This window comes from Enoplosus armatus, chromosome 4 (assembly GCF_043641665.1).
Source record: "Enoplosus armatus isolate fEnoArm2 chromosome 4, fEnoArm2.hap1, whole genome shotgun sequence".
Classification (NCBI taxonomy): Eukaryota; Metazoa; Chordata; class Actinopteri; order Centrarchiformes; family Enoplosidae; genus Enoplosus; species Enoplosus armatus.
The window spans coordinates 12139895-12161222 of record NC_092183.1 but is presented as its reverse complement, the minus strand read 5'-3'; the positions used below and the strand labels follow the sequence as shown (position 1 = coordinate 12161222).

The window sequence follows — 21328 nt, the reverse complement described above, 5'->3', positions numbered from 1 at the left end:
CACTTCCTCAACAGATCATCTTTTACTGCTAGAATAAAACAAGACATACTTTCAAGATGCCTTCCCATACATGCCCCTTTGAGTATGGTGAACTCTAACACTAACATTAAATGATATAAAACAGAAACATTAGCATACACAGTGGATGGCAAACTATGCAAATACAATTGAGGAAAAGTATCAAATATGATCCTGGCCACTCTGCACACTGTTCCCTCTTTTTGGCTTGCCTGGAGGGATTCTTCCACTTTGATGCCAGTCATGGTTTTAACAGCATTTGCAACACCGTCTCTGAAGGTTCCTAAAGAAGTTTTTGTCAGGAGTGTACACGTACTGTCACACGTACGGTCAAAAGATGAAAGAGGAGGAGGAGGGAGGGTATAAAAGTGAGGTACAGAAGGTTTGAGACTAATCCTGGAGCTGCAGTCTTTCCTCTTTCAGCGATGGGATTATTTCCAACATGGAGCTAAATGTTTTACTTGCTCCCACCTAACAGCTGGCCCCCAACCATCCCTGATTCTCACCAAAAGGAAATGTTAAACTATTTGACTTTGCTGTACAGTTAAACTTCAGCAGACTCTGGCTGTTTTTATGGCACTTGTATTTGTTGTTTGTCTGTAAGACTCTTTCCTCTACGGCCACATTAACATCAAAAGCAAAGCTATGGCATCAACAAGGGGCATGAGTGAGGAAGAACAAAACCGCCTGAGTTCACTCTTTCACGCCTACGATGTGGATAATTCAGGGCGGATTGAAAAGAATGAGTTCTCGACTATTTGTCAGGAGCTCCATGTCCCATCCCAAGAAATAGACAGGATATTCAACCGCCTGGACATCGACAAAGACGGCACGGTGACCTTAGAGGAGTTCATCAGTGGCTTCAAAGAACAACACCAGGAGGAAGAGGATGACAGTGAATCAGAGGACAAGAGAGCAAAAAAAGAACAGCTCACATCCAGGTGAGATATCATATCCAGGTATAGAAAATGTACTGTGAACGGTGAAATGAATAATGTGTAACCTTTCACAGACTTGTACTGGCCTGAAGGGAGGGGTTTTCTTTTGCTGTTCTTATGATTTAAGTGAAATTTGAACTCTGAAATTAAGATGTAAAAAGGCTGAAACCAAACTTACAGAGTGAAATGAAAAAGTGACCTGGATCTGACAGAAACTGTGGAATTTATTCCATCTCTTGTTGTTAACAATAGACTGTAATTTGTACATATTTGTACATATTTACATTGTAAAAAGACCCTTCACTGGTGCAGTTCATACTACCTACATTAAATTAAAATAAATAAATGACTTAATTATCATATTGTTTGTTTATTTAAGTCACATCAAATGAAAAAGTGTCAAGATTTCAGTTTTCTGTACTAAAATGGAGTTGAGTTCATAAAACTCCACAAATCCGCTTAAATCCAAAGTTCCTATGACAATGCCAATGCGTTATTCACGATTAGCACCCTAGTGTGCTAACGTGCTAATCATAAATAATATGTCTCAGAAGTTGGTTTAATGTGTTCACATGTTTAAACAATCCTTAAATTGTCTCTGCTGTACCAAGACGTCCACTAAACTTATCAAACATGGTTGGAAAATGTTGCCGAAATTTTCTTAGTTTTCTTGAATTAGATCAAAATACAGTTTTTACAGTGTGTGGGGAAATATAGGAAAACCCTGAGCAAAATACTGAAAAACAAACTTTTACCAGGATTTAATTAAACACTGTACAAAACTACAAACCCTAACCTACCTTCATCATGCATTGAGACCAAATCAGGCGTTGGGGCGATTAGCGCAGCGTTGTGAGAGCATCGGGTTGTGTTTCTCCAAAAGCTGTTTCAACTTTGTGTGGTGCCACGCTTTTTTTTAACAGATAATACAGCTGTCACATATTGTAGCGTATGACAGGCTCAAGGTTCCTTGTGTGGCAATTAGTTTGTGGTGGTTTAATTAATTGATTTAATATAAACTTAGAAGGAATGGGCCTTTAGGTGACCTTTGTATAATCTTGAGGCCCTGTGTCAGAACCTAATTTTGATACCTTTATTTATCAGCTGATATTTAGCACAAACTAAGTGGGCAGCACGAGGGCCCAGTTTTGCCCTGGGGCCTCTAAATCAGTGAATCCAGCTCTGCCATTTTCCTTGATGTTATTACTTAACCTCCTAAGACCCAAGCTCTATCTTAATTTCTCTTTGCTATTTGGGCTTATTGGGACCTGATAAGTATAAAAACTAAGCATCATCTGCTGACATGATGTGGTTCCACATACAGGGACAATTTTTAATTTCCATATAAGCAGAATTAAGTATTATGGTATAACCCACGCATGTGGATGCCAGGTCTTAGGAGGTTAATATAATATGTACATTAATGTAATTAACAGATTGTTGAGGTATACCAGCACCTGTTGAAAACAAAAGGTATGTGAGAGAGTGGAGTGACAGATTTGACCCTCTGAGAGATCACGCTCAGGATCAGGACTTTATATGCCAGTAAGAAAAGAAATGTGGGAAAACATTAATGGCTCATTGCCAAATTCATGCAGGATCCCAGGATTAAACAGAGAGCAGGTTTATGCAGGTAAGTTATATAAGTTTAAGTTTTCATTTTGTTTTTGTTATTTTTGAGCTCAAGTAAATACTCCATTAAAACAAAAACTTAAGTCCTAATTTTTTTGGGGTGATTAAACATGTTCATGATCTCTGCCTCTATCATTTATAAAGTTTATTCAACTACATTACAGGCTATTAGCCTTTCACCACAATGAAAGCACTTTCTTTTGGCCTGAAGCCCAGACCTCTATTGTTGAGGTGAGAGAGAGGAGTGAACACACACACCTGCACACACACACACACACACACACAGATACACACACTGCACACAGGTACTGATGGCTGGCGCGTTACCGGAGTCAGACACAGCGGCTTCTCTGTCCGTCCAACCGGCTGCAACAAACCGGAGAGTTATTTGATGAAGACAGCACAGGAGCAGAAGTGTCCGCGTTTGATTTATTGAGCGTTTAAATCGTTTAAAATGGATTAACTCGATTTTTTTTTGTGAACGCATAACAGCTGTCGAAATGTTCGGATAAGAGCGGACAGGTCTGGAAGTTTGGAGCTATACTCTGGTGGCCCGAGAATAAAACTGGCACTTCTGTCGGGTTTCTGGTTTTGCTCGTCTCGGTGGTCACCTCAATTTACTGAAACGCCTTCTTTTTTTCCCAGCCAGCCACTTCCCTCCATCAAGGGAATGAGCGCAGAGGAGCGGGAGCGGCTGCGCACGCTCTTTCACGCCTACGACGTGGACAACTCCGGGCAGATCGAGAGAAACGAGTTCCTCACCATCTGCGCGGAGCTGCAGGTGTCCGCGGAAGAGGCCGACCGGATATTTAACCGGCTGGACGTCGACCAGGACGGAACCGTCACCCTGCAGGAGTTCATCAGCGGCTTCCACGACCGCTACGGAGAGGTCATGGAGTCGGACGGAGGAGAGCTGTCCGCCGCCTGGGAGAACTTCGAGAGGAGAATGGGCGAGCAGGCCAAGTTCATCCCCAGGTGAGAGCGCACACCTGTCGGCCCGGCAGCCAGGGAGGTGGTGCTGCACAGATGTCCTTAAAATATGGAAATGTTTGAGATGATATGAGTGTGTTCAACAGTGAGCGCAGTGTGCGTAAAGATCCCCACAGGGAAATTCACACATAATATATTACAAGAGGCATTACTAACAGGAAAAGAGAAATCCAAAAACAGTGAGGGGTCAAACTCTGTAACAGCTAGTGCACCCATGTTAATGAAAATAATGAAACACTTTTTATTAGTTTTTAATTGTAGTTTAATAGTAGAAATAATCATTTAATCACAGCATGATTCCACTGAGATTCGATGACTGAAGACGTACTGTGTATGTTTATTTTGCAGACCTCACCATGTTCTCCTTCTGAGCTTTAAATATTATATATATTATGATTATGTTTGTCAGTAGAAAAGACATTTCTCACGTGTTTCTACAGAGACTGAAGTGGACCCACATTGAACTAAAGCTGAAGGAAATTAACGGTTAACATTGTCAGTTAATGTCCAGCCCCGTCTCTCATATAACGTTGATAATTATGCAGCACTGGGGTCAGTATCACGTCAGTCTGCTCCACTGATGTACTGGGGTATGACTGAAAGGAATTGATCCTGCATCATTGTGCATTATTTCTTGACCCATTACTATAGCTATTGGTTTCTTTGTGAATCCGGATGTGATGTTTTTGTTTCCGTATTAAATTGTTTGCTGTGTGAAAGAGAAGATATTTGAAAACCAACGAGAAATAGGTTTTTTGAACAACCACAGAGGTTGTTTTTGTCATGACTTGTCTTAAACTCAGTGGGAATTCATTTTCTAAACTGACACTATTTTGAAAATGTAACCCTCTTCCTTTCTTGTACCTTTGAACAACGTAGGCCTATTATTGCTTATCGGTACCTATGCATGCCTACAAACATTTTGCATATTATTGTCTGCACCACAAAACATATTTGTCTTGCACTGTACGTTTTTAACATGAAACATAAGTCTGACAGAATTTTCTCTATAAAGATTCTCGTCACTTGGAGTTTTCTCTGTTGAGAGTTAAGGCTTGGCCCCTTTGATGCCTCCTGAAACTTTATATGGAAGGACATATTAACTGTCAAGATTACAAGTAGAATACAGTGCAATACATTTTGATGTCTATCTAATCTATCATTTTATTCACTTATGATAAGAAAGTATCGCGTCATTCCTGTCTGATTTTAAATTTTATTCAACTTAAAATTACATTTCTTAAAACTGCCCTAACTTTTGACAGGCAGCTCGCATTTTCTTAACATTTGGTCAAGTGAGAATGTGCAAAAATGGTCAAATTATACATATTTTTTGTAGGCTATGTGTGTGTGTGTTTTAATAGTATACGTGTGTGTGTGTGTATGTGTGTGTGTGTGTGTGTGTGTGTGTGTGTGTGGCCCCAGGCTTGGCATGGGACTCGTCCTCATGCTGCTGTGCGGTGGCATTGAGACATTGATTGTCACAGTGGTGCCATCTGCTAAATACTCTCTTATCTCAAGCAGTTACAGCAGTCAGCTGAGATACAACAATTTGGAAAATATAGCACGCTGCTCACTTCTTCACACTGTGTCTGTTTTTCAGGGGATGAAAGAATATTCTGTGTAAATATGAGATAGAGACACCAAGAGCCATACAAATCAATAACATTCCTATTTATAATTGTATTGCTGACTGAGGATGATGTAATGAGTCTATGAATCTCTCAGCTGACTGAGACGGTGACAAAAAAAATGAGATGTGCACTAGAAGACGGCTCCTCTGCATTAAGATAAAGTGCCAAGTCAAAAGCACCTTGACTTGCAATAGATTTCTTAAAGATGTTTCGCTTCCTGTCCGAAAAGCTTAATTCCAAGTCCAGTAGGTTTTGACTTAATAATTCCAGATATTCTATCCTGTAACCTGGATGACTGATATTGGCACAATTTATTCACCCTCATCGTGCAGCTGTTTCAGAGGTCTGAATTCTGATCTCCATATGCTTCGGGCTTGAGTGTGTTAAGGTGAATAAGTGCTACCTATCCATTTTATGTATTTCTCTATCCTGGCTTTATGATAGTAGACAGGCACTGATGAGGAGCACGTGCATACAGGGGAGATACGTGAAGTAAATAGAAATAACAAACACAGAAAAACAAACAAACAAACAGGGTTATTTGCAATGTTTGGGTCATTTAATGTTGTTTCTGTGCAATTTCTTTGAGACTTCAGTTTTCTAATCCTGTGATGAATAACCCAAATAAGACATTTGCATTTGGCATCTGGCAGCTTTTTCTGTCTACATAATATCTACATAATGTATTTTCTCTTGAGGAGAGATGTTTTCTACAAACACATGGTCAATCAATGATCAATTACAACCTAACAACAGTTTCTATGTGCAACTTTATGTCTTCATGTATGACGTTTGTTTGTGTGTTTCTGTTATGATCAGTTTGACTGTGACATTGTGTGACACTGCAGCGAGCTGTGTGTCACTGTGAGTTATTGACTGACAGGCTGCAGTGTCAATATGCTTTAGCATTACAGCCAGTCCGCCCTGTCAGAAGGCAAACACACACACACACACACACACACTGTAGACCTACTGTACATGACCCACTTTCTTCGTTGTGCTGTGACGCAGGACGCTTTGTCACTGATAAATTATAATGACTTCAGAACGACATACACGGGATAAACTGTGTGATTAGGCTGCACATATTGGAGTTAAATTACACGCAGACACATTCTTCTGATCTGGTTTCTGTTTAGTTTTGTCGGGGAGCTGTGCATGCTGCAATGTAGGTATGCTGAGTCACTGGCAAACACAGTGAGACAAAGTGTATGTAATGTGTATGTCAGCTAATCAGACCACTATTTACTTTTTTCTTTGTTTTGTTTTTCGCTTTCATTGTTTATTAATCTTCTTGGGCAAGGTTTTAATTTTCACTTGGTTTTAAGGGAGAAATTTAGTTAGTTTAGTTAGAGCTACAGCCAGCAGTCGGTTAGCTTAACTTAGCATAAAGACTGGATACAGGGGGAAACAGCTGGCCATGTCTCTCTTTCAGTTTTACTATATTTACTATTTGTTGACTGGGACCAGTAACTTCTTTGAGTATCTGACGGTTGCCTGGCAACTGTGCCCGGCCAAGAAGTAGTCCAGCACATAACCCCAACGTCAAATTGTCACTTTAAACAAACAAGATATAATGTTAGTTACTGAGCTTTAGAGGTGCTGGTAGGTGGATTCTGTTACCTTTGGACAGAGCCAGGCTAGCTGTTTCCTCCTGTTTCCTGTCTTTGTGCTAAGCTAGGCTAGCCGGCTGCTGATTGTAGTTTCATATTGAATAGGCAGACATGAGAGTGATGTCAATCTGCTCATCTAAATCTCAGAAAGAAAGCAAAAAAGGCATTTTTTACTCACAGTTGACTGATGATAATTTCAGGTTCTGTGTGAAACAGGATTCTTAAACTTAAAGTCCTAAAGTCTTGTTGGGGAACAAAGCTGATGCCAAATCCTGATTATCTTCCAGGAATGAACAAGCAGCTACGTTGTACCAGAACATCAGTCTGACTGAGCCCAGACTGATACCTCAGCTTGAGAAAGTAATCATGAACTTCACCAAAGAGATCAAACAGCAGAACTCAGAGATGGAGAACCTGGCCCTCGCCATCAAACGGTGAGAAACACACACACACACACACACACACACACACACACACGTATAGACACTTACTTGCATCAAATTAAGTTAAATTAATATTTTCATCTGATATTAATGTGAAACATGATTGTGGAGTAATATTTTCTACTGTAAATAATTCAGTTTTATTTATTTATTTAGCCCAATATCACAAATAACCAATTCGTCTCAGGGGGCTTTACAGTATGTACAACATTAGGCACCCTCTGTCCTTAGACCCTCAATTCTGATAAAGAAAAACTCCCCCAAAAAACTGTAACAGGCGAAAAATGGAGGAAATCTCAGGAACAGCAACAGAGGACGGACGGACAGACATGTGATAGATGTTGTGTGTAATAGACCTGAAATTACAGTAGTGAAAATCATGAAGACAAAGTTAAATAGATTGTAACAGATATGAAAAATGGATCCAGGAGGACGTTGATCAACTGGAAGAGGACAGACTACACAAACACACAAGAGACAAAACTCAAGCACACCATTCACACAGGTAGGAGAAGGAAACAGAGACACACAGAGAGAGAAGAGAGGCTGAATCTACTGGAGGACGAAGATCCAGAGCCGAAACATCTGGAGAGAGGCAGCCAAGGGAGAGAGAGAGAGAGAGGTCCCAGGATGGCAGATGGTCAAAGACTCCTGAGTCTTTAAAGACTGAAAAGAGAGAAGAAGGAGAAACTAGAGAGAGAGAGAGAGAGAGAGAGAGAGAGAGAGGAAGTCACACAGCTTTGCTTGTGGGACACAAACAAACAGAGGATTACAGAGATGCAGTGGTTTTCAGACAGTTTACAGTGTTCAGCACTGTTCACTCTTCAGCATGGACGATATGTACCAGGCTTAATGGATTCATTGAGACTGAGACCAAAAGAACAAGGCCTGAAGGCAAAAAGATGACGATGAAGATGAAGTTTGGATATAAAGGCCCCAACAGAGTCACACTGTCTAATGTCAACAGGGAGGTTTCAGATTTTGCTGAGTAATGTACGTATGTGTAGAGGTAAAAAATAAAATGAACAGTAAGGGCTAGATATGAATACACTAAGATATAAACGCATGAACAGTATGAATATGTATGGGTATATGAAAGCATAGTACAGGTAAGTGTATGTAGTGTTGCAGTGTGGTATAATATAAAACCAGTGTGGTTTTAATACAAGAGCTTCAAATAAGTTGAATTTAATATCAAGACTGAAGGTTACATTGAAAATAGACCACCTCATTTAGTAGCCTGAGCAACATGGGCATTGGTACAGCCAATTTAAACCAGTCATATCCAGTTTATGCAGAAGAATAATGTATCAGTCAGGCTTTGGCAGACAGTGATCTGATATTTATAAAACCAAACTGCAGCTTTCCACAGCTATATTATTTGTAGGTATACAGTAGATAATGGATGGATGGAGGTTTCTGGAGTGAAATGATCATGTTATTGTCTTGCAGAGCGCAGGACCAAGCATCAATGCAGCTGAGTGAAATGGAGGAGGAGATGGACCAACGCATTCACGCTGCTGAGAGAAAGACACGAGAGCAGGTGAGCCAAACTCAGACCCCCTAAAACACAGAAACATGACTTTTTGATCTTGTTTTAATATTCCAGGTTTTTGTTTCCCTGGAGTTTGTGTAGGCTAAGCGATAAGCAGGGAGCATTTGTTCAGCCCCTCCCTCATGTCAAACACACGCACGCGGCCGAATATCAGATTACTGATCCAGACTCAGACACGCCTGCTGATCCACTGGATTTCACAACTCTGTGGATCCCAGATATGAAACAGTAGATAGATAGATAGATAGATAGATAGATAGATAGATAGATAGATAGATAGATAGATAGATAGATAGATAGATAGAGGTGCTGGAGCCCCGGTGTTTAAAACGATAAGGCTGTATATATTTTGTGATGATAAGGGTGGGTGATGTGTGGATGAAAATTATGATCTATGAAGAATTCAAGTTTGCTGACATACCTCCACTGTGGCTCCAGATAATGTGCCAGCAACTTGTAGCTGACCTGAACTCTAAATTATTGTTTAACCTGTTTGCAGTGAAAGATGACATGTTTTTTTTTAACTGAGTGATCTATGAGTTATAATCTTTTACATGAATTACAAACTACTGGACTGTGAGTTTATGAAAGCTGAAGATATTTCCCGGAATCTGGTGAAACACATTAAACATTACTTGAAATGATAAGACTTGATAACAATATTTAGCTTTCCATGACATAAAATGAAAAGTAAAAACGACTGACACGATGACAGAACGGTACAGGTCACTTGCTGGATCAGGCGTAAGATCATATGATTTATTTAATTGTATCTTTGGTCCTGATGTTTCTTTAAAACTTGCACGGGAACATAAACTTATCTTATCACTGTGTGTGTGTGTGTGTGTGTGTGTATAAACTTATGTAAGTGTGCTTCACTGACTCAGCTCACTCCAGAGCTACTGTTTGTTTTGTCTTAGAGGGCACTCGTCTGAATTCTCCCACACGGCACACAGTCGTGTTCTGACACCTTTAAGAGAGGTTTTTACTATCAGTGTCTGATACACTTATCGATCCCCCAGCGGCCTCCACCCACGGCTCAAAACCTGTTTAAAAATAGCACAGATTAATGTGTCACCGAAATGACATAACTGTAGGGAGAGCGAACACACTCACACACTCATAAAATAATATTACAGACGGACTGTTTTCTTGATGCAAGTAATTATTAGATTTTTTTAATTGTATGTTTTTGTGTTTGTGCGTGTCTTTGTGCAGGAGAAGAAGCGAACAGAGGCCGCACTCAATGAGTTACGAGGAGGTTATGAAAATGAAGTGTGTGAGCTGCAGTGTAAGATCCAGAGGATGCAGATGGTACATTTTTCACCTCTTTGACTGCACCCTATTTTCACTATAACACACCATCAACCCTGTCGGTCAGTCTTAAAGACCAAACATGTCAAAAAAATACAGTTGTGTTATCTCAATGAAGTGGGCTTAATAACAAGGAGTGCACTGCCGGAGAGAAGCTCGCATTTGACCTTTTTAGAAACTGTACTGTACATGTTTGGGAAAAACACGGTTCTGCTTCACAGTGGAAAATTGAATACTTCACGTACAACACTGACTGCATTCACAAGAAGCTGAACCAGGACTAATTTATTCTTTTGACCTCATGAAAACACAAATGTCAGCTGGACTCCACTGATTAATACTTCAAAGTTACCATGAGTGTGTGTGTGTGTGTGTGTGTGTGTGTGTGTGTGAACAGTTTATGCAGCTTTTAAAACTACAGTGTGAGTACAATCTGATTGAGGTCTACCTGAAAGGCAAATAATCCTAAATATGTGAACATGTCCATCAGATAGAAGAAAAGTACAAGAACATCACTGTGAAAGACGAGAGCCCGGCTTTGAGGAAGAAGATCAACGAGCTAACGCTGGTGAGACTGAATACACTCACCTATAACATAATGTTTCTGTCATTTCTTGTTTATAACACACACACACATTCTTCCCTGTTCCTTTCTGCAGGAGAACCAGCGGTTAAAACAGGAGGTGATGAAGTCTCAGACCAAAGTGGCCTGTCTGCGCAGTGAGATGGACTCGCTGAAGACGGAACTAACGGATCAAAGCATCAGCTCTGAACAGTAAATTTATTATAGTTTGCTCTTTTGTGTCTTTATATAATTATTCAGTTCAGTTTTGGGTCATTTGACTGTATTTATCTTGACTCATGGTGCATTGAGTTGAGTTTCAAACTGTTTTTGCTGTCTTTTTTGTTTTTTTCACAGTGAGAAGGAAAAGGGATTGTTACATAAGACACACATAATCTCCCTCTCTCCACACACACACACACACACTCATCGCTTTCAGTGTAAACTCTGAGAGTATAAACCTAGAATTACTGAGTTGCAGATCAGGTTTTATTCACCTTTTTCTCACCTCACTTGTAGAATCACAATGTGAACTTGAGAATGATATGATATTTGCACCCTGCTCTCCATTACATATTACATAGATTTCACTGTTGAGACATTTTGCTGAGGGACAGAGAGAGAAAGACTCTGACTGATGATGCGTTTGTTCCCGGGGGGTGTTTTCCTTTTGTCACAGCTGAAACAGGATATCCTGGAGTGACTTCACACACACAGTAACTTCTTCAGAAGTGTTGCTTGGCAACAGAAGCAACAGGGCCACAGGCAGGACAACGCTCTGCCTCTCAGTGATGGTGTTTACACTGCTGTGTCTCTAATGTCTTTATGTGAATCAGTTAATCTGCGGTGAACATTTTTCTGGTTTTACTGACATTAACTGGGACACAGAGGCACGGAAATATCTCTCATCCTATTTATTGTCAGTTTTCAAAGACAGCATGATTTAATAATTGTAAATTTCATCCTCATGGTGGATGTGTAGTTCATGTTAGGTGCAGGATGTCCTTTGAGACACTAAAAACAGATTTTCACATTAATTCAGGTTACTTTGATTGTTCTTTTGGTTAATATTCATATTGATGGGGCGCCCTGTAGCTCACCCGGTGGATCTTCTCTCTCTCCCCCCTGTCCTGTCTCTTTCATCTGTTTCTATACATTGAAGGCAAATGCCCAAAAAATAGTCTTAATAACCAATAACTTTGTTAATTATTGTGTTTTGCTGCAGAGATGAGGAGCTCATGAAACAATTCTCTGATGAGCGAGACGTCCTGGAGAGCCAGATCGAGATTCTGCAGTAAGAGGTTTTCTACCAGAGATGGAAAGAGATCTTACTGTTCTCAGAAAGCTCTTATATTTAAAAAGGATAAAGAAATATATTAGAAAATAAAAAAATATAATAAAAATTATTTTTCTGTGTGTGTGGATAGGACAGCCAACAGGAAGCTCCATGACAGCAACGATGGCCTGAGGGCCGCTCTGGAGAGGATCACCAGGGTAAAGCTGCACAGTTAATCAAAAATAATAAAATTCAAACCAAGTTCACGTTCCAAAATGCAAGAGGCTGAAGTTATTTCATCCATTGTGTTGCTGGACTCCATATAAACTCATATAATTCTGCTGCGTCTTTATATAAATATTCAGTTTGAGTTTTATAATCTTTTTTTATTTCATCTAATACGTCGCAGTATCATATTTGTTAAGTTTTTTTGCAGTTCTCTCTGCTGATTGTAAATTTGGGGATGGATTTTTCACTTTTCTACAGTAAGACAGAAAAAACTTGATATTCTGATGCCTAAACCCGTTTATGTCATGTAAATTCATTGGGACAACAGATGTTAAGAAGTAACATTAAGAGTTACTTGGCTGGAAACTGTGTGTTGTGTTACAAAACAATTACAAACAATGGAAAACTAATTTTTAATTGTTGTGTGTTACAGTCTAACGGGGGCTCACCAGGAGACATAAAGAACAGAAACAGAAGTAAAAGCATCTGCTACACATCGCCATATGCATTGATGGATAGGTAAGACAGAAGGTCCACTGGTGTAAGAGCGCGTCAGTATAAATTATAAATGATATTATCTTCTTATTCCTCAAGCATTTTAATTCTTCATTTGGGAAACTCACCAGGGTAAAGCAGAGTCTGGATTGTTGAGCTTTTATTATTTTCTGTTGCATCAAGGACAGAAGTTTAAGGTTAAACAGACGTTTTAGGATAATTAACTGGTTAGCAGCTTTAGGGTTTTTTATTTCAGACCAGGTTTATCAGGTTTGAGTCGTTTGCATCTACAGTGCAAAAGGGATTTTGCTTAAGTACACTGACAAACATCAAATCAAGATGCTTTAGCTTGGAATTAAAGTTTGTTTTTTTTCTAAGAACACATAACTGCGTATTTACACAGTAGTAAAGTCAATGTTGAATGTGCTGTGAGATATTTATTCAAGGTGCTGTCGAAGCTGACGCACTGAGAAGTTGAACCACATAATACTGTCGTGTCTAAGGACAAAGGGTTTGTCTCAGTGTGACGAAGAAGGAAGATTCGCAATCCACTTATTGCATATACAGTCTGACATCTTAATAAGAGGTGGAAGTTGAAGTGAGGGATAACAGCTTTTAATGGTGAATTCTCCCTATTATGGCCACAGTATTTTAGCATTGGCCTAAATATTACACAAGGCTGTATCTTCTACATTTATGAGTACAGGTGCACTAGAAATATAACACTGTTTTCCCTTGAAAGCATGTAGAAAAATGTGGGCCAGTTCACCCAAATTATGAGAAAATATTTTTTCTTACTACCTAGTGGTATCTAGCCACTCAGATGTTTTTGTTTTGTTTTATTTATTTTGGGACATTTTAGTCTTTATTCAACAGCATACAGGGAGGAGTCAGACAGGAAGTGTGTGTATAGAGGTGGGGTTGATATACAGCAAAGGTCCACGGCTGCATTTGAACCCATGACGACCTCGGCAGAGCTCTCAGAGACAGATATCTCAAAACCCAGGCACATGAAAACAAAACTATTTGAGTGGCTAAATACCACCGGGGGTAGGGTTCTTTGTAATTTTTCTGAAAGGACCGTTGTGTTTTATGTCATGGATTATTTCCTGACCTCTTCCTCAGGTTCTCCCAGCGTATGGATGAGTGCCCTCTGTACAGCCGCCGGCCCAGCTGTGACACGCTGGCCTTGGCCATGTGTGACCCAGGCCTGAGGCGCAGAGACAGCAGTGAGTGCGAGGAGGACAGCCTGCCTGAGATCTACATGGACAGCGGCCTGTCGACACTCAGAGGCTCACATGGAGGTTACGACTCCGACAAGGAGGTCAAAGGTCAAGAAGAAGAGGAAGAGAGGAAGGAGAAGAAAGGGCAAGATGACAACAACGATAGCATGATGGGAGAAAACTCTGATACCGAGGTGAGATGATAAGAAAGTCAAGCACATAGACACGTCGTGGCCGTCTATCCGTTTGTGTTTTACTAAGACCACGAGTCTAGAGTCACGTCAACGGCTCTGTAATGTCATCATGGCAACATGACACAAAGATAATGCTAACATACTCATGTTTATCGGGTATAATGTTTCCCATGTTCACCATCTTAGTTTAGCATGTTAGCATGCTAACATTTGCCAAGTAGCACAAAACACAAAGTACAGCTGAGGCTGAATGTCATTCTGCCTGACATCAGACAGACTTGCCAACTCGTTCCACTACGTTTTTATCTCCAATCGGACTTCGCCGCCACTCTAACCGATTTCCGTGGGGGTGAGGGATTCTATTTTCCCTAACCAATCACGAGAGACCAACATATCCGCCTGAACGCTTGACAACAGCTTGGCAACGGCCTTAGTCCCGTCCGTGGCGCTGACTGGCTAATCGTTGTTGTAATGTTGCAAAGACGTGGTAGTGATAACATGTGAATTCTGTGTCTGAGTGGTACACTGTATCAGCAAGTGTTATAATGTCTGCTACTGTGTGTCTACATCACAGCCAGCAGAGACACAAGACGGTGAATCAGCATTCGGGTCGGACAGCAGCTCAGTTTTGGACTGGAAGCCAGCTGAATCCATTAGTGTGACCAAACCCCCAACTACACGAAAAGCCCTCAGTGCCATCAGTGTTAAGGTAAGAGAGAGACGGAAGATAAGAGAGAGGTTTTCCAATGCAAGATAGGAGGCATGTGTTCTGCCACCACAACCTGGCTGAGAAAGGGAGATAGAAAGACAGGCGGAGGAAGAACCCTCATGGATTGTTGTTTCCAACATGTTGTTCCAGAGCTAAATATCTCGATTGGTATTGATATTCATGGTCATTAGAAGATTATTCCCAGTGATTTGAGTGACTTTCACACCTGTTGTTTTGAGCTACCATCATGTCAAACTTTCCAGCATGTATTTTGAAAATGAATGGCTAAGATATTCAAGAGGATGAAGATTAATCCCAGTCAACAGTACGTTTTTTGGATTTTGGGACTCTGTTACGCACTACGTTTTATACTACTATACTATACTATTATAACTTCTCGCCTCGGAATTTCGAGCGTCATCTGAATCACGTGACTGCAAACAACATATTGGAGCGTGCCGAGCTAAGTGAGCTTACAGCTCATAGAGGGGCTTTGCATATAAAAGTGCCAGGAAAAGCACCACAATTTGTGTAGCTATACTCCATCTTTACATAATAATCAAGTACAACACTGGAATCATCTAAAGATACACTTTATACCTTTTTATTCAAATCCTTCCAAGTATCCACTACATATATGAGTCTGGACAGACATGGATGTAAACTGCAACTTGACTGGTTGTCGGAGGCTTTATTAAGGTTTGCTTATTGAAGCAGTTTTATATTGTGTACATTGTAATCTCAAGCTTCTGCCAGTGGGGCTTTAGAGTTTGTTTTATGTATTTTATTACATTTCCTGACCTGCACTGAGACATGGACATAGACTCATCTCCATCGCTGAACAGAGCTGATGATGGACAGAAATACAAATAAGAAAAGCAGCAACTGCAAATTGGTTGATGCTGGGGACAAAATATATTTAACATGAAGTAAATGTTCAGAATGTAAATACAGTCAGCTTATAAGTGCAGCACGAGAGCCTCACTCTCCCTTATTCTCACTCTGTCCCCTCTGTCCCCTCTCCAGAAGGAGGACAAGGACAGCGCTGACCTGGGCTACATGACCTCAGAGAAGGCCTACAGGATCGTGTTGGCTGGAGATGCAGCTGTGGGAAAGTCCAGCTTCCTGCTTCGCCTCTGCAAGAATGAATTCAAATTAAACTCCAGCGCTACGCTGGGTGAGTGGGATAAGCTAAATGCTTAGAGGAAGTGTCAGCGGAGTGATTAATGATTGATTTCTGCACATGGTGTCATGAAGTCATAGCTACAGTAGATATTCTGTTAGTCTGTGCAAGGCTGCCGCTACTTAATAATGTCAAGTAAAATGTGTCTGTTTCTTTTTTTTCCCCAGTTTAGTAGACATGTGACATGTTGGTTGTGCCTCCTTTGTGTGTTCAGGAGTGGATTTCCAGATGAAGACACTAATCGTGGATGGAGAGCCTGTTTTACTACAACTATGGGACACTGCAGGACAAGAGAGGTGTGTGTTGGTGTTTGTAGGTGTGAGATGAACTAAAAATATTATTGTTTTATTTGTTTGTTTTCAACTATTCATTTTGAGATATTTTTATGTAAATAAAGCATATTATTACATGTGTGGGGTTCCTAAAAAATAAAATGAATATTCACATACAACAGTGCTGACATACTGTATTTATCCTATCACAACAAACACATTGTTAGTAAATAAAGGATAGGTTATATATGTGTGTGTGTGTCTTGAACCATTTTCTCATCTCAGGTTTCGCAGCATTGCAAAGTCTTATTTCCGCCGGGCGGACGGTGTGTTGCTGTTGTATGACGTCACCTGTGAGAAGAGCTTCCTTAATGTTAGAGAGTGGGTGGACATGATTGAGGTAACATGCTGCTCTCCTCTGCTAGAATGTCTCTGCCTGACACTGTTTGTGTTACAGTAGTTAGCAAAAAAGTCTTCAGCAGAAAATAGCAAAGATGAAATCCATCTGCTTTTCTGTGATGGAAATGTGTACTGGCAGCACTTGTGTTATTATTAAGTAAGTAAAAGTGTTGTCACGTGTTCATTTGATTATCAAACTAAGTACTTGTTTCTCTCTTTTTTACATGCGGCAGATATGTAAGTGTTGTAAGTGTCCTGCTGTTAAACTATGGGCATGTTGACATTTCTGTGACTTTTTATGTATGCATGCCGTATGTGGCTCGTAACATCCTGTCATGTGTTGTCTGATATAATGTAATATGTACACCAGTGGTGGAATGTAACTAAGTACATTTACTCAAGTACTGTACTTAAGTACAGTTCTGAGGTACTTGTACTTTACGTGAGTATTTCTTGTTTATGCTACTTTATACATCTTTATATTGTACTTTTTCTCCACTACATTTATTTGATAAATTTACTTACTTTGCAGATTTAGATTATTAATACAAAACTTACTTCTTACTTCTTCAACCACCGATGCACACACTGTGGTGCTTAGTGTCAAACCAGTTGTTTCAGTCTTGAATAGTTGTTTTGTTTTTTTATTTAAAAAACAAAATTTAATGGAACATAAATTCTGTAATCACCACTGTACTGTATCTACAACAATAGAGCAGTTTACAATATTGAGGTACTCTACATTATTTATTTTTCCATTTCATTTGTTTGTGTTTTTAGCTTTTTTGTTGTTGTTGTTTTGTTTGGCAGGATGTGTCCCAGGAGGATATTCCCATCATGCTCGTGGGTAATAAGAGTGATCTTAGACAAGATGGAGTTAACTGTGTTCCTACCAGCTATGGAGAAAAACTGGCCATGGTAACGACAAATAAACACCTACTCATCTTACTATACTTGTGGGGACATGTGGCACAACTGCTACATATCTACACCTAACTCATCCTGGTTTAATCCAAATATTAATCCAAGTCATAACCCTTAACTTGTCCCTTGGTGTAGGGTTTTGACTAGCAGTCAACAAAAAATAATGATTTCCTGTCTTCACCCAACAGACATACAACACATTGTTCTGTGAAACGAGTGCCAAAGATGGCTCCAACACTCTGGAGGCTGTGCTGCACCTGGCCAGGTGAGATACGACTGTTTCTTTCAGCTGAAAGAGCAGCACAAAAGCAGCAGTCGAAGGTTTAATCTTTACAAAATTGTGTATGTTTGAGTCTATTTCCAAGACAAATTATCTTTATAAGTCAGACAATGAAAACACTGAGGAGCCTATTATTCTGTTATAAGTTTAACCTTGCATGACACATTTCACTTGACAAACACTAGGGTTGAATTTTTGTTTTACAAGCTAAATAATTCTAGAAAAAAGAATCAGGACCAACTTTTATACGGTTTGAACAGGAAATACTAAGTAAAAAGTAAAAGAAAAGTAAAGAAAAAGCTCTTAATTGTGACCTTTGCTACCCTCTGGTGTGTAAAAGTAAGACCAAAAAGGTTGCTGCAAAGGAAAACTAACACGGGTGTTAAAGGTGCCCTGTGGAGTTCTCTTGTCAATAAACAAAAGTTATGTTTACGTTCAGTGTTACTCACTCAAAATGCACTGTATGTATCCTTGAGGTCTAACAAATTGCATTTCTTTCCTCATAACATTGATGAAGTGTTACCGCCACCCGTTGATCAGTGTAATAATGTAAAAAATGCATAGAGCTACTAGAGGTCGAAAACTCCACAGGGAAACTTTAAATGGGTCTCAAAATACAAATGTTTGTTCATTGGAAATTGCAAGAAGCTTGTCTATTTGGACTGACATGACATGAACAAACACATGCCTTCAGTCTCATGACAAGTTCTCCTCAAGCACTCATTAGTCTGATTGAGGCCTGTATACTGCTGAACACTATTAGCTGTAATGAAACTGGTTGATCCGTGAGGACAAGCGATTGGCAGCTACTCTTAGATATGATAACGCTGTAAAAATGTTTTATTGTGAGTTTTTCTTCCCTGAATTTCTTGTTCCACCTGTTCCTCTTTTCTTTCCTCCCCACAGGCAGGTAACAAAACAGGCTGCTTTTGATGAAAAAAGTCACTATCAGTCGCTGCCCGACTTAGATGCTCCCAGGAGAAAACCAAACTTCTCCTGCTGCACCTGATCAAATTCACCAGAGCCGGACCGCCACATCTGGAGGACTGACTTAATGTGAACTCAACACAGGTGGAAGAAGGACTACACATGCAGAAACCTTCACTTCTGCAGAAGTACAGCAACGGGAACAAATGATGATCGTGAATAACCAAAACAATTTATCATATTAAATGAGCAAACACTGGATCAAGCAGAATATCCACAACTTCACATCAGCTCAGATGTCTTTTGTTATTCCAGGTTATTTAAACATTATGTATTGAGCTGCATTTCAGCCACAGCTTTAAGTCTCTCTGTTCTGTATTTTATGAATTTGAGAAAGTTTGTGTAAACGTCTTGCCATGTGAAAGTTATGTCAATTTTTTGTTATGCTATTATATATATTTGCATTAGTTCCCTCCATATATTTGATATGATTTGTACAGTTTGCCCAGACTGACACTGCCATGTTGTGAAGAAAGACAGCTGTGAAAGTGAAGTAAAATGTGTGAAAAGGATTTGAACGTCACAAGAGACGCTGTCCCAGAGGGGCAGACCCATAGGATGAATCAACCCTGACCGACGGAGAGGCCATTAAGTATGTGACGCTGACAAATGCATGTGATAGAGAGTTATTTTTGTTATGGTGAGAAAATAAGATAAATAAGAATAGATTCTTATCTGGTTGTGCAATTAACTGTGGCAGTTATATCATTACTTCTGAGCTGATCAGTGTAAGTGCTGGTTTGAAATGACATCTGCAGCACGTTGTTGGCCTGAAAGCAAAAAGATGTTTGTTGTTTGCTCCACCTAGAATGTAAAACTTTACTGCAAGTGAACGGCATCGATTGCCGACATCTAAACACTGAGAATTATGGGAGAACTCCGCCTCGTCTTTGTTCATATGATGGTGCAATACGTGATGATATGAGACTTTATGTTCATGTCACAACCCACCGTCTTTATTATATTACCCCACAGTGTTACTTTTCTTTTCGTTGTACTTCCCACTGAGGATGACTTTGTGTTATTGAATTTATATTTTTGGAGCTGAACATACAGCAGATCATTTTCAATTTGCATGAACGCTCTAAACAACTACTGTCATTTTATTATCTGGTATGAGAAAATAATAAATGAAGATTAGGTAAGCATAAAAGAGAAGCAAAGCCTTTATTTTTGTCCCTAGGATACAGGATGTGACTTTTCCAAACTTCATTTGTTGAATTTCCAAACAAATGATATAATAAAACAGTAAAAGCTCCACCAGAACCACCAGTTATCTAAATGTGCATGTAGCATTGAAATTATTTATTTCTTTTCACTGTCTTTGCAACTAAGGTGTCTGTGTTATAAATCAATAAAAATACAGTGTGATTGTCAGCTCATCCATATAAAATATTTGATCTTTATTTAACGATTTATTCAGAACATTTTATACGAACATTTGTAACACTTCTATAGTGCAGTCATTTTTGATACTTACTTTGATACTTACATACTTTGATATCTACATTTCTTATCATCAAAATGTACTTAAAGTATCAAAAGTAAAAGCGCACATTATGCTGAATTGCTCCTGTCAAAGTGTTAGATTATTATATGCTGCATACACTAATACTGTAATATATTGTGGGATTATTATTACTGATACATTAACACAAGTGCAGCATTTTAATGTTGAAGCCTGTTAAGATAGAGAACATTTTACCTACTTTATATAATGTACATAATGTTGTATACCAATCGTATACGCCAGAGGTTCCCAACACCCGGGTTGTGGACCAGTTACAGGCCTCAGAATATTTGCTAAAGGGCCGCAAGGAGCTGAATAATAACTATATTACTTTATAAACTGTCATAGATTCTTTTGGCCATAATGACCTCAAACTTGGCCGAGGCTGTGCTGTATTTTTCTTGATCATTCCAGTATAGCAGTCTGTCATCAGCACCTATGAGCATTCAAGCAGTACATGAAATCTGGATGTGGACAAAACCTGAGTGTAGTGTGTAGTGTGCAAACAAAAAGTGCAAAATTACACTCTGAAATGTAGTCAAATAGAGGTATAAAGTAGCAAAAAATGAAAATAGTAAAGTAAAATCAAGTAAAGTACCTCAAAATTGAGTACTCCTCCGTTTTAGCATTGTACTACTAAAAAAAGAGGATAAAAATCAATTCAGCAGAATCAGATATATTGTCTTTTTTATTCCCGCATTCTTCTTCCGTGTCAAAACCTGGAACCTACATTACCCATAATGCAACTCGACCACCCACAGTTCAGTTGGATTTGGGTGTGTTATGTTAGTAGCGGCTAATGTAGCCTCGAGCCGCTAGCCGCAACACCCACAGACTGTTTTCATTTTCAAACTTGTAGGCTTCAGCCCCAACTGAGATTTATCAGGCTTCACACAGAATCAGTGGAGTTCCCCTTTAAGTACAGTACTTGAGTAAATGTACTTGGTAA

The 21328-nt window shown here is 39.6% G+C and overlaps 1 protein-coding gene across 1 annotated transcript; it reads left to right on the top strand.

Moving 5' to 3' along the window:
• Positions 1-663: 663 nt before the first annotated feature.
• On the top strand, positions 664-18891 carry rasef (RAS and EF-hand domain containing). Its single transcript, XM_070904885.1, has 18 exons — positions 664-959; positions 3234-3563; positions 7113-7259; positions 8721-8811; positions 10042-10137; positions 10628-10705; positions 10797-10912; positions 11925-11993; positions 12127-12193; positions 12637-12722; positions 13824-14115; positions 14690-14824; positions 15851-16001; positions 16222-16303; positions 16565-16679; positions 17489-17596; positions 17791-17867; positions 18789-18891. The coding sequence occupies exons 1-18, from the start codon at positions 664-666 to the stop codon at positions 18889-18891; spliced, it is 2439 nt and encodes an 812-aa protein (XP_070760986.1).
• The last annotated feature ends 2437 nt before the right edge of the window (positions 18892-21328 follow it).